The 14015-nt window shown below is 50.1% G+C and overlaps 1 protein-coding gene across 1 annotated transcript; it reads left to right on the forward strand.

The window, feature by feature from the left end:
- The first annotated feature begins 1484 nt into the window (after nucleotides 1–1484).
- ATP6V0E2 (ATPase H+ transporting V0 subunit e2) lies at nucleotides 1485–9586 on the forward strand. The gene is made up of 4 exons (XM_066262589.1): nucleotides 1485–1709; nucleotides 4389–4436; nucleotides 7339–7451; nucleotides 7853–9586. Exons 1-3 carry the CDS (start codon nucleotides 1606–1608, stop codon nucleotides 7430–7432), a joined length of 246 nt encoding a protein of 81 aa, XP_066118686.1. The 5' UTR covers nucleotides 1485–1605; the 3' UTR covers nucleotides 7433–7451; nucleotides 7853–9586.
- Nucleotides 9587–14015: the final 4429 nt, after the last annotated feature.

Raw genomic sequence — 14015 nt, forward strand, 5'->3', positions numbered from 1 at the left:
TGCTTCCCCGTTCCCTGTGGTTGTGCCAACAGGCTCTCTGCAGATCCTCCGCTGCTCTAGCATCTCCCTTTGGTGGGGACTCTCGAAGCACAGGAACTGGGCAGTGACAAGGTAGTTAGCCCACATCCCAGACGGAGATGAACTACCTGTTTACCTTTCTGAGCAGAGCAGGGCCTCAGCACTGAAATATGCAGAAAGGTTATCTCAAGTTTATTTTAAAGGTGCTTCAGGAAGTAATCCCTTAATGAAAGATTTCACCCCATGTTCTGGTGGCAAGAGGACTTTTTCTGAAGTGGGAGAGACTGTCAGGGGTGGGGGTTTAAAGGAGCACCCCAGCCCCCTGGAAAGGTGGGGAGCATCCTAGGGAGGCTGCCCACAGCCTCCATGGCCTGGGGAAGGCCCTGGGGGGAGGGGCAGGAGATGACCAGGCTCCAGGGACAGCTAGCTGGGCTCTGGGATGTCACCTTAGCTTCATGGCAGAAGCAGCTACACTCTGACTTCAAATAGGAAACATAAGAGAATCTCTCTACCTCCCCCCAGGGCCTTCCTTTAGGGTGAGACAAGCAAAAGCTCTGCACAGAGTGCTCCAGAGCACTTCTCTTCCTGCAGCTCTGGGCCAATACAGGAAAGTGTCTTCCTGGAGTGAGCCTATGTGCCCTCTTGGTCACACCACTGGTGGCTGACCTGCCTCATGCTCAGGTGGTTTCCTAAGGAGGATACTAGCCCAAGTTGCCTTGGGGAGACTGGGATCTGGCCCCCACTCTACTGCAGGTAGTGTTTCAACCTCGATTATTCCCTTGTTTGCCTCACAAGAAAACAAGCTGAAGGGCATTGAAACAGAAGCAGCAAGCTCTCTGCCGTTGTCCAGAGTACTGGCCAAGCCTCCACTCTCCTTCCCTATCTGTACCCTGGCATCCATCCGGCCCACCACGCCCCATGACTGACCCTCTGAGTAACCAGCATTCTAAGTGACATGTTGGTGATAGCCGTAGAGTCAGCTGGGAGGGAGAGACCTCAGTCCCCCACCCTGCTGCCAGACCCGTTAAAGAGCACAAGGTGCTCCAGACCTATTGCTTCTTTTAAGGCCAGGTTGGGTCCCTGGCGTGCCAAATGTTTAACAAGACAATGTGAAGATTGGCTAGTTCCTCATTCAGGTGTCTGCCAGCCAGACTCCCTGGCAGGCAAGCTGGGGGTAGGGCAGGGACGTGCTCTCCGCTTCTGGTTTCCAAGACGTGCAAATGAGGTTTATAAAGCTACGATTGATTCTCAACATTTTGTTATCTAAATAGTGCAGTTTATTTTGTCATGTATCTCTGCCCTCTAAATTCTTTTAGCCAGAATGAGGAAACTGGAGAAGCTGATCAAAGCTAGCTAGATCTGGATCCTAGAAGAGCTAGCTCACTTTTATCCCCTCGCCCCTGCCCTTCTCCTCTGAGGCTGCGCGTACGCGAGCGCGCGTGCGCGGATTAGGCTGGCCGAGCGCGCTCCCCTGGGCGGCCCCGCCCTGCTGCGCACGCTCCACGTCCACTGCCCGGCCGGGACCCGCGGACCTTGGAACATCTGCAGCTGGTCTTGCACCCGAGTCTGGGCGTCCCACGCCCCGCCATGACGGCGCACTCCTTTGCCCTCCCGGTCATCATCTTCACCACGTTCTGGGGCCTCATCGGCATCGCCGGGCCCTGGTTCGTGCCGAAAGGACCCAACCGCGGGTAAGGGATGCGCAAGGGCTCAGCCTCCTGCGGACCCCTCCTGGGCAAATGCACGAACACGACCGGTGCCCCGCGCCTTCTGCTCGGTCTGCGCTGGACCCCGTTCAGTAGGGAGATGGCCGATGGTGGGGGCCAAAGGGCGGAGAGAGTGTCTTTAGAGAGGCAGAGAGACGACTGGCGCGGGAGACGGTTGAGGGCCACCCTTCCTGCCTGTCACTGCTGGGTTAGCCGCTGGGGCAGCCTGTTCACACCACACCGCCTGTGACCTTGAGCGAATGCCACCCGTTCAGGCTTCCCTTTCTTCATAGGTAAAATGAGGATGGTGATGATGGCTGCCTTTTAATTTTTAAGCCAGTTGAGGATTACGCGAAATAACGCATACAAAACTCTTACCAGTGCGTGACTCGTATTATGTATTGAATAATGCTTTAGCCGGCGTCGTTGGCTTTTGGAGGTCCCTGAACAGATTTCTGGGACTGTTATACCATTCACCAGTTTCTGCTTTTTCATGTTCTCGTTTGTAAAGTGCCGTCCCCCCTTGATTACAAGTTCCTCGAAGACCGACATGGGCTTGTTGGCCACTGTAGAGCCCAGTGCTCAGCACAGGACCAGCCCACAGTGCTTGGGAATGCTGAAAGAATGGGTCAAGTGCTCATTTCTCTGGCGCAGACTGCAAGTGCTTTGGGTCAGAGGTTACAGGGTTTAGTTTGGATTCGGTTAGCTCTGGCTTGAGGCCTCTTGGACAGATGAGTGCTGTTTTTGTTCTTTAAGATCTGCAGGACCCACAGTTCACCTTGTAAAACATCTTAGTGTCTCATCACCCTTGCTGCATTGTAAGCTTCTGTCTTCAGTCATCTGAGTGGACACAAGGTGGCCAGTCCCTGTGATTCTTTTTTAATAAATTGATTGAGGTGACATTGGTTAATAGGATCAGACGGATTTCAGGTGTACGTTTCTATGGTACATGATCTGTAAATTGCATTGTGTGCCCACCACACAGTCACATCATCTTCTGTTACCATAGAATTGGCCCCCTTTACCCTTTACTACCTTCCCACCCCCTTCCCTTTGGTAACCACCATACTGTTGTCTGTGACTGAGATTCAGTTTTATATCCCACATATAAGTGAAATCATATGGTTCTTAGCTTTTTCTGACTGACTTCTTTCACTTAGCATAATATTCTCAAGGTCCATCCATGTTGTTGCAAATGGCAGTACTTTTTCTTATGGCTGAGTAGTATTCCATTATACACACACACACACACACACACACACACACACACACCTTCTTTATCCAATCATCTATCAAAGGACATCTATCTATGGTTGTCCAGGTCTTGGCCACTGTGAATAATGCTGCAATGAACAGAAGGGTGCATATATCTTTGCAAATAAATGTTATTGAGTTTTTTGGGTAGATACTCAAAAGAGGGATTGCTGGGTCATATGGTAACTCTAGTCTTAATTTTTTGAGGAACTGCCATGCTGTTTTCCACAATGGCTTTATGAGTTTACATTCCTACCAGCAATGAATGAGGGTTCCTTTTTCTCCACAACCTCTCCAACACTTGTTATTACCTGTCTTGTTGGTAATAGCCAATCTAACAGGTATAAGGTAGTCTCTCATTGTGGTTTTTTAAAAATTATTTATTTATTATTATTATTTTTTACAGAGACAGAGAGAGAGTCAGAGAGAGGGATAGACAGGGACAGACAGGAACGGAGAGAGATGAGAAGCATCAATCATTAGTTTTTCGTTGTGCATTGCGACACCTTAGTTGTTCATTGATTGCTTTCTCATATGTGCCTTGACCGTGGGCCTTCAGCAAACCGAGTAACCCCTTGCTTGAACCAGCGACCTTGGGTCCAAGCTGGTGAGCTTTTGCTCAAGCCAGATGAGCCCACACTCAAGCTGGCGACCTTGGGGTCTCGAACCTGGGTCCTCAGCATCCCAGTCCGATGCTCTATCTACTGCGCCACCGCCTGGTCAGGCTCATTGTGGTTTTGATTTGCATTTCCCTCATAGCTAATGAGTTGAGCATCTTTTCATATATCCGTTGGCCATTTGTATGTCTTCTTGGTATAAGTACCTGTTCAGGTCCTCTACCCATCTTTTAATTGGATTGTTTGTTTGTTCGGTGTTGAGTTATATGAATTATTTAAGTATTTTGGATATTAACCCCATGTTGGAGCTGTTGTTTGCAAACATCATCTCCGATTCAGTTGGTTGCCTTTTTGTTTTGTTCTCTGTGCTCTTTAGAGCTGCTCATTCTGCCTCAGAGATGGCTCACAGTCTCCTTGCTTCTTGTCGTGTCTTCTCCTCTCCTTCTTTTTGCCCAGTGAATTTTGAATTCTGGAGACCCCCTCCACAGTGGGTTGCTGCAAATGCAGCTCTGTGGGTATCTTTTCCCAGCATGGCTGCATGAAGATGGAGATGTTGTGGGGGTGAGAGAGGAGATGAAGGGAAGGAATCATAACATGACTTGGGTATGGTCAAGGTAGGCCTTCCTATAAGGTGACACTTAGCCCTTTTATTTTCCATCTGAGAAGAACTCCGTCTCCTGTGTTTTAGTGGCACTGGGAAGACCAATAGAAAGGGGCTGACTCCAGGAGCTCTTTCTCCGGCCCTGGCCTGGTTCCACCCATGGTACTGACCTGACATCCTCTTCCATTGCAGAGTGATCATCACCATGCTGGTAGCCACTGCCGTCTGCTGTTACCTCTTGTAAGTACCTCTCTCCCCAGCTCAAAATCAGTGAGTGCCTTTCTTCTCCCTTCCTCCTTTCCTCCCTCCTCTCTCTCGCCCTGCCCTCTCTTCTGTCCCCACAGTGACAGGTTCAGTTCATGAAAGGTTAAGTCTGTAGAACACAGGAGTGGAGACGGTTTGGAATAGCAAAGAGAGCAATGGGCTCGAAAGCATGAATTCCTCTTCTGGTTCTAAACATGTCACCCAGACAAGCTTTGTAATGTCTCCAGGCTGCAGCTCTCTCATCTGTGCAGTGAGTGAGTTAGGCCAGCTCAGTGCTTTTCATGCGTGATTTGGCGTCACAATGCAGTACTGTACAGCTTTGAGAGCTGCACTCTCAACCCACGAAATCACAGTGCTCAAGGTTTGCACTCGGGAATTTGTGTTTATAGCACATACCCCCTGGGTCGTTGTGAGGTAGCCAGCTAGAGCCACATGTCGGGCAGTCTCTAAACTTGGCAAGGGGGCCCTGGAGACACAGAAGGGCATTCTGAGGGATTTGAGAACCTAGACCAGGGGTTTCAAACTCGCGGCCCGCCGAACAATTTTGTGCGGCCCACAGACTAATCCACAAAGTTCAAAATATTTTGGATAAAATTAAGTAAGCCTAGGGGCCTACTTGTATTTTTCATTTCTCTAGCATCCTTGCTAGATATTAGCTTAGTTAACAGCAGTTGTGATGTGAACTACAGTTTCTGGTCGTTTTGTGACACTGAGTAAACTGCATGTACAATTGTGCTTGTTGTACTGATTTTTTTTTGTTTTCAACTGCAGTGAGAAAAGTGTTGCGTAACAGTTGCCTTTTGTAGACCTAGTGCGGCCCGCCGAACGGCTGTGATCTTGCTCTGCGGCCCACATGCTGAGTTGAGTTTGAGACCCCTGACCTAGACAGAGCAAGGGAGTCAATTTTGAGGTCCTCAACATCTAGATGGTGTCTTTCTAAAACTGCCATTCATGATAGCCCTTCCCTCTTTAAAAATAAAAAAGGCACCCCACCCCTCGATTCATCCTCAGTTTTTCTGTTTTATTGTTCTATGTTTAAATCATCCTGGCTGCCAAACTGAGGGGTAAGTCTACCTTCCGGTGTTGAGGGTGGCCTCTCCCAGGATCAATCAAGCCATGCGAGGTCTATATGGCTTCCCATTTTATTTTCCTGGGTCTCATACACCATTTTTATGGGTTAAGTTTGGCATAGTTGGGCGTTGTGATTTCAGAACAATCAAAATAGGACAGGTAACATGAAGAAATACCAATTCTTTAAAAGTTAATAGATTTTTTTTAAGTACCTGGAATATTTCTCAGGACTGCCAAATTTTTTAAAGACATAGGATAATATCTACATTCAAAAAAATTTGCATGATTGACTTCAGATGTGGAACTGGTTACATAGTTAGAACCTGTCTTATCTAATTATATCATGAGCTATTTATTCCTATAGATCAGTTGTAATTTTACTTTATATGATGTTTAATATTTCACCTCCTATTAACAAAAAAATAAAACTTGGTCCCTGGCCAGTGGCTCAGTGGATAGTGTTGGCCTGGCATATGAAAGTCTCAGGTTTGGTTCCTGTTCAGGGCACACAGGAGAAGCGACTGTCTACCTTTCTTTCCCTCCCTCTCCCCCTTCACTCCCTCTTCCCCTCCTGCAGCCAGTGGTTCAGTTGATTCGAGCTTGGCCCTGGGTGCTGAGGATGGCTTGGTTGGTCCAAGCATCAGCCTCAGGTGCTAAAAATAGCTCTGTACTTGAGCATCAGCCCCAGACAGGGTTAGCAGGTGGATCCTGGTTGGGGCACATGCAGGGGTCTATCTCACTGTCTCTCCTCTCACATAACAAATAAAAAAATAAAACTTGTTAATAATGATGACTCTCAGTTGTTAGTTTAAATTCATGGAGCATATGATTTTTCAGAATTCTCCCTGCACAGAGCATCTCTAAGGTCCTTTCTCTGTGCTGTTTCTTGTTCTTTCAGGGCTTTACAGATGTCCTCATCTCTCCCAGGCAGGGCCTCTGAGGGGCTTGGGTTTGAAGGCTCAGGGATAGGGTAGAGAATGGTGACTGGGAACATAGGGGAGACAGAGTACAGGCAGGATGTGGGTAATTACAAACACCAGACTGACACATAACCTCGGGGTAGTAGCAGTGATTTCTGACAGCGCCCTGGGCATCAGGCAGGTGACTGGCGGCTATGGGCATTCAGAGGCAGAAGTGCTGGAACCTTCCACCAGAACCAGACAGAGCATCGTTGGTACCGTCATTTGAGGCACACAAAGTTGTGCACCTCTTGGGTCTTTGGGGGCCTGCTTCTCTGGGCAAACGAAGTCATGATGACAGGGCTTGATCCTCCCCACAGACATGTGTAGCCTGCCAATGGTCCTGGGGTGCTCACTGGCCTGAAGGACAGGCACTGTCCTATCCCAGCTGTCCTGGGAGTGGGGCGTTCTGGTCATCACTTCCTTATATTGTGCTAGTTCCATCATCTTGCTCCTAAAAGGGTGCAATTCTGACATGCTGTCATCAGACCAGCCTTGTCCTGCTTCCAGGTGTAGACTGGGATGGCTCAGACCAGGGATGTATGTGGGCACAGCTGGGAGTTGCTCCCATTGTGCCCCAGGAGACTATCTTACCTCTCCCATCATCCTAGGGTCCAGCCTCAACTCAGGGACCTTATAAATCTACAGAACATCAAACCAAAACCCACAAACCCCAGGCCCAGCCCATCTGCTGGTTGGAGTGTGGGTGGCTCTGTGGGCCCCTCACTCTGGAACACAGGCCTGGCGGTGGGCTGCTAGGTTGGCCATGTGACCACAAGCCTGGCATGAGGCACACTGGGTAGGTGCCTGCTGTGTCCAGGCTCACCCCACTCTACTGTCCCTGGCAGCTGGCTCATCGCCATCCTGGCCCAGCTGAACCCCCTGTTTGGGCCACAGCTGAAGAACGAGACCATCTGGTACGTGCGCTTCCTGTGGGAGTGACCGCTCCACTTCAGCCCAGGTACTGGGGCTCGGGCTGTGGGTGAGGCTGTGGGTTTTCTCTGCCTGGAGGCAGAGAAGAGGCAGGGCCATGGTGAGAGTTCACTTTTGGATCCAGGTGTTCATTTATTTAGGAAAAAAAAAAGTGCTGAGCACCTTCTCTCTGCCCACCTTGTGCTGTGCTGGGCACCAGGATAGGCAGCTAACCAAGGTCCTCGGGTGCTTCCCCAGGGGGCCCTGTAAGGGGTGGCCGGGGACACAGAATCTGTCCTGAGAGGGGGCCTGGGGCCCAGGAGTGTCGAGGCAGAACTGGACAGAGGAAGGGTTGAGATAAGCCCTGTGGCATGGGCAGAGGCGAGGAGGGGGTGATAGAGAGGGGTCTCCACAGCGAGGGGGTGACCCTTCATTTGATGTGCTTTTCAGGTGCCTCAGCTCTCTGGAGGACCTTGGCTCAGCTGTCCCTGGAGACCCCTTCGTCGCCACTTCCACCGCTGTGTCCTGGTCCCTCTGTTTCCCTCCCTCAGGGCCTGCCCGGTTCCCGGAGGTACCCCCATCCCCAGCCCGTCAGCCTGAGCTCAGAGTCAGGCTGGAGCCGGAGAGATCCACCCTCATGTTCCCACCGCCGCTTCCCAAGCAGAACCTGGGCGGGAGTGGGCAAGGCTGCGATTGGCCTTTGCCAGCGGGGCAGCCCAAGAAGACCCTGTGTCCCGGGAAGAAGGGCAACTAGCCCGGGGAGCTCCGAGCCGGGTGGGAGTTGGGGGCAGTGAAAGCTCTGTCCCCGTCCTGCCATGGGACCTAGGAAGCGCCTCTGCCTCCAGGGCCCCGTCACCCGGGAAGTAGAGGGAGGGGCTCATTGGGGAGCAGCCAAGGCCTTTCTTGGAATTTTATTTTCTGACACATTTAGATGTGAAATTTCTGAAAATGTTGAAGTAAAGGGAAAACATTCACACCAACCTCCCCCAAAAAACAAAACAAAACAAAAAACCCATAGCAATTTGGGTCCAGACTGAAACTTGTATGTTTAGCATCCTTTATAGTTATTAAGTCACTTAAATTGGCCTGCTCAAAAAGTTGGTCCTCCTCAAAATCGCCTGTTCCACTCTGCTTCCATACCTGCCCCTCCCCGTGTGGATAGCACCCTCCTCCCCAGAGGCGCAGAGGAGGCAGCTCCTGGCTGGGCTCTGGACTCTGCCTCATTCAGCCACAGCGAGGGCAGATTTCAGAGCCCCTCCCAGCGGCTTCTAGGTCACCTGAGCTGGGACAGTGAAAGAAGACAGGTGTCGGTAAGGTCTGGGAGGCACTGTGGGCTCCTGGGGCCAGCACCAACCTGTGTGCCCCGGGTGGGCTGGGATGGTGGGGGACGGAGGGATATCGGCCTAACTGGCTGTGCAGGCAGCAGACTAGAGGGGTCCCGGGACCCCCTGTCCATGCCCTCACCTTGCAGGAGAGCTGAGGCTGAGATCTCAGACACTTGACCTCAGTTCTAGAGCTAATCGGGGTCCCCTCTCGGCTGCATTGCCTCCCTGGAGGAAGAAGCCAATCTCGTGTATTTATTGGTTATTTGTTTGATTGGCCTTCCTTCCACTTGGTGGGTGTCGTTTTTGGACTGATCGGTGGTAGAATGTGAGGCGTTGGACCCAGATTTCTTGGTCTGGGCTTGGCCTGTTGCTCAGGGCTCAGGCTAGGGTCTCTGTGACATCCCACTTCCCCTCTTTCAAATTCCCTTCCCGTCTGACCTCTATGGCCCTCCCGGAGTGGGAGTGTTGTATGTCTGTTGTACAGAAAACCCAATCTGTGTCTAGTGACTCATGAATGGCAGGAAATCACTGTTTGGTGGCAGAGGCTTGGCTCGGTCCACATTAGCTGGCTTTCTCCCCCCTGCCCACTGGATTCCTATGTCCTCAGCTGGGGGTTTGGGGGACAGGAAAGGGGACTGGCAGCTGCTTGAAGCTGCAGCTCTGGGACCTGAACACTGAACTACATTTTCCTGAGCCTGAAGGGCCATGCAGCTGTTCGGGATCCTGCCAGAACCAGCCTGGCAGGAGAAGGAGGAGTGGAGAACTTGCTCGAGTGGAATGTGGACCACCAGTCACCTGGGCCCCTGATTACACAGTGAGCAGCTCACGGGCTGTGCAATAAAGCTGGTCCCCAACCTTCTTGGAGCGTAGCCTGCCTCATTCCTGAATACCTGTGGGCCCGAATCTACCTGCTGCACGCCTGACTTGGCCCAGGCAAGGATCCATGTCCTGCGTGGGGCAGGGGGACAGCCAGCACAAGGAGCTGGCACTTCAAGGTCAGGGAGGAGCCAGCTGCAAGAAGGTTAGGGTGGGGAGGTGCATAGAGGAGGGACCAGACCTCAGAGGGCCTGACCACGGCTGGAGAACTTGGGTTGATCCAAAGGGCAATGTGAAATCACAAAAGGGCTTGAAAGCCAGAGACGGACATGACCCAATTTGATTTCTAGGATGAACTTTACAGGTTGAAGAATAAACAGGAGCCTGGTGATAGGGCCCCAGGTCACGGGTGGTGATGACAAGTGGGCGGATTGAAGGTCTTCATAGGAGCTAAGGTGATTAGTGTGTCGGTTGTGGGAGAGAAAGAGGCTAGGATGGATGGGGCCAGCTCTGGGCAGTGGACCCAGGAAAAGACAAAGGCTACAAGCTAAGCTGCACACACACAGGGTGGACAACAGAGGGCAGTACTCAAACAGGGTGGAGACCTCCAGAGACCCGTTGATGCAGTGCCACCAGGGAAGCATGATGTTAGGTCGGGTTGCCCTAGTGGCTTTAGGGTGCAGCTCTTAGCGGGAAGCAGGGTCAGTTCTCAGATGATTCCATATGTAACAACAATCACCATGGCTAATACTTACCAAGCCGTTACCAGGTGCCAGGCACTGCCTGGCGACTCCAAAGGGCAAAGAGATAAGGTGCCTTGCCAACTTCTTGCTCTGATGCCAGGCTTCCCAACAATCTCTGACATTCTCCTCAACATCCTGATAGATCAACTAGCCCAGACTCTCAGTGGGGTAGGGGAGGTACATACAGATGACTGAACACCACGACATCACCCTACTTGATGAAGCCCCTAAAGCAAGGCCTCTTGATGCATGTCTGTTGCTTCAAACAGAAATAGGATCCTTGATAAAATGAGAGTGTGAGAAGGGGGCGTGGAGCCTGGGGGTGGTTATGGTTGCTCCTGATAATCACCTCTATGGGCTGGAAGTGACCTTTGTTTATAAACCTTGGGGTTTCCAGGAATGAAAACAGTTGATGACCACCACAATTTTGCTAGACTTGTGACACCTGAAAAGTGAGGGCAGATGACCAAAGTGTCTACACTAACAGCCCACCCTGTGTGTGTGTTAACAAACCAGCATGTGAATCACTTGGAACTAAATAGACCCACAGAATGCTGGGGCCAGGTCAATTACGATAGCCTCTCTAGGGTTGGAGCAAGAGTCCCAGACTTTTTTTTTTTTGTATTTTTCTGAAGTTAGAAGCCAGGAAGCAGTCAGACAGACTCCTGCATACGCCCAACTGGGATCCACCCAGCATGCCCACCAGGGGGAGATGCTCTGTTGTGGCTGGAGCCATTCTAGCACCTGAGGCAGAGGCCATGCAGCCATCCTCAGCACCCAGGCCAACTTTGCTCCAGTGGAGCCTTGGCTGTGGGAAGGGAAGAAAGGGATAGAGAGAAAGGAGAGAGGGAAGGGTGGAGAAGTAGATGGGTGCTTCTCCTGTGTGCCCTGGCCAGGAATTGAACCTGGGACTTCCACACGCCGGACCAGTGCTCTACTACTGAGCCAACCGGCCAGGTCCAAGTCCCAGACTTTTCACAAGTGCTCTAGGTGATATTAGGCCGGCACAGGTCCAGGGACCAGAGTTTTGAAATCAAGAAGTGGAATTTCTCAGGGAGGACTATGGTCCACCTACACTAGAATTACCTGGAGTGCATAAAAATGCAGATTCCTGGGGCCCACTCCAGACCCTGCTGGATCAGCATGTCACAGTTGGGACTCAAGGTTTTGCAACTTAAACAAGTGTCCTCAGGGTTTTTATGCTAGCTGAAACCCTCTAGACAGGGTTTACCAGCCTGGGCACTGGACACTTTAGGCTGCATAATTCTTTGTTGGGGGCTCGGGCACTGTCCTGTGCATTGTAAGATGTTTAGCAGCGCCCACACCTCTAGTCACCAGATGCCAATAGAACTGTTCTCTCTGCTCCCACCTGTGACAACCATATAGGTCTCCAGCCATTGAAAAGTGTTCCCTGAGGGGCCAGGTCCCCTTCAACATGGGGAATTACTACTCTAGATTTGACCTCTCAAGTGATTGCTAAAAATTTAATCAGTTTATCAACCCAGCACTCCTGCAAAAGAGATTAGGAAACCTTGGTGAGAGTTGGTATCCTGAGTGCCAGGGTGCCCTGTGAACCTTCCCCAGCAGGCATGAAGCCTTCTGACCTGGGCCACGTCCTGGAGAGATGGAAGTGCCCGTGCTTTAGAAGATTATTGGGTGTCTGAATGTTCTTTAATCCCAGCACCATCTGGTCCAGCAATAAGCTGGAAGCTCATTGGAGACCAGGTGAGGGAGGGAGCTCTGGCGTCACACCTAGCCCAGTAGTACCTTGAGCTTACCCTGCAGGCATCTTCCCTGAAAAGGGGCAGTGGGTATGGCTGGGATGGATGTTATCAGAAAGCCACAGAACCCCTACCTCAACTTCCTAACCTCAGGATCAGGGACCATGATGGCAGCAAAGTTTTTCCTCCCTGCTGAAAAGATCAGCCTTTTGCCCCCCTGACAAAGAACTGGAAGACGTTAGGATGGTGTTTTTCCTTCCCTGCTCATTCTGTGTCTCATGCAGCAGGGGTGCATGGCCCTGATGAACCCCTGCAGAGGCTGCAACCTTGACCGGTTGTGATACCAGCTGCTACAGCTGTGCACTTGGTCCACAGCAATTGATTTGGTAAACATATTTGTCTCTTCTGTCTTTCTCCCAGCTTCCCAAAGCCGTTTGCCTTGCCTGAGCAGCTCAGCTTAGCTTCGGAACTGAGCTGCAGAACTGAGAATTGAGCTGCTTGGGTTCAAATTCCAGCTCCACTGATGAGTAGTTGAGTGAAAGTTACTTAATATTTTCTGAGCTTCAGCTTTATTGCCGAGTTGGTAGAATAGTAACGCCCATGTCTTAGAGGTGGCGAGTATGAGCTGAGAGAATGGATTAAAGTGCCTGGCTTGTCAATAAATGCCAGCTATTAATCACATTACTTTTACATATTAACTCTTCAATTCTATGCCACTTTCATTCTGCCAGGATCTTGGCTTTTTTTTTTTTTTTTGCCTTTTCTTGTTTATTTTTCCTTTTGAACTTTGGAATTGCCTAGTCTGTTCAAAAAAACTTGTTAGAATTTTTATTGGGATTTACTCAAATTTGTAGATTATTTTAGAGAGAACTGATATCTTTACAATGTTAAATCTAACCCTGAACATTTGCCTGACCAGGCGGTGGCGCAGTGGGTAGAGCGTCGGACTGGGATGTGGAAGGACCCGGGTTCGAGACCTCGAGGTCTCCAGCTTGAGCGTGGGCTTGTCTGGTTTGAGCAAAGCTCACCAGCTTGGACCCAAGGTCGCTGGCTCAAGCAATGGGTTGCTCGGTCTGCTGAAGGCCCACGGTCAAGGCACATATGAGAAAGCAGTCAATGAACAACTAAGGTGTCGCAACGAAAAAACTAATAATTGATGTTTCTCATCTCTTCGGTTCTGTCTGTCTGTCCCTATCTATCCCTTTCTCTGACTCTCTCTCTGTCTCTGTAAAATAAAAATAAAAAAATTGTGGTAAGATAACCCTGAACATTATATGCCTTATATGTTCGGGTATTCTTTCTATAGTCCTTAGTGAGGGTTTTTTTTATTTTGTTTTTGTTTTTTGTTTTAGACAGAGACAGAGAGAGGGACAGATAGGGAGAGACAGACAGACAGGAAGGGAGATGAGAAGCATCAATTCTTTGTTGCAGCACCTTAGTTGTTCATTGATTGCTTTCTCATATGTGCTTTGACTGGCGAGCTACAGCAGGGCAAGTGACCCCTTGCTCACATTAATGACCTTGGGCTCAAGCTGGTGAGCCTTGCTCAAACCAGATAAGCCCGTGCTCAAGCTGGCAACCTCGGGGTTTTGAACCTGGGTCCTCCGCGTCCCAGTCTGACACTCTATCCACTGTGCTGCCACCTGGTCAGGCAGTCCTTAGTGAGGTCTAAAGATTTTTTTTAAACACCGATTTTTTGCATTTCTTGTTAAGTTTTTTCCATGATGTTTAATCTTTTTTAAAATTGCTAATAAAATGTAATCTTTCCTTCCTTTATATTGCTTTTTCATATGTGGAAGATTTTGATTTCTATATATTACTATTAAACCCAGCCAACTTACTAAATTCTATCCTAGCTCTGCAATCAAATCACCCCTGGTTTTAGAGTGCCTGTGGGTTAACACTGCAAAAAGACCAGCTCTGAGTCCATTCTGTATGGACCGCTATGTACCAACACAATTAAAAAATGTGTGCTCCTTCCATCTCCTCCTTTCAACATGCCATGCGA

The sequence above is a fragment of the Saccopteryx bilineata genome, chromosome 2 (genome assembly GCF_036850765.1).
Source record: "Saccopteryx bilineata isolate mSacBil1 chromosome 2, mSacBil1_pri_phased_curated, whole genome shotgun sequence".
Taxonomy (NCBI): Eukaryota; Metazoa; Chordata; class Mammalia; order Chiroptera; family Emballonuridae; genus Saccopteryx; species Saccopteryx bilineata.

What these genes read in the sequence shown, in the direction of transcription:
- ATP6V0E2 (XM_066262589.1), top strand. Translation starts at nt 1,606, where the DNA reads ATGACGGCGCACTCCTTTGCCCTCCCGGTCATCATCTTCACCACGTTC. An exon ending in CCGAAAGGACCCAACCGCGG is followed by an intron (nt 1,710 to 4,388) that starts GTAAGGGATGCG and finishes CTTCCATTGCAG; the next exon opens with AGTGATCATCACCATGCTGG. An exon ending in GCCGTCTGCTGTTACCTCTT is followed by an intron (nt 4,437 to 7,338) that starts GTAAGTACCTCT and finishes TGTCCCTGGCAG; the next exon opens with CTGGCTCATCGCCATCCTGG.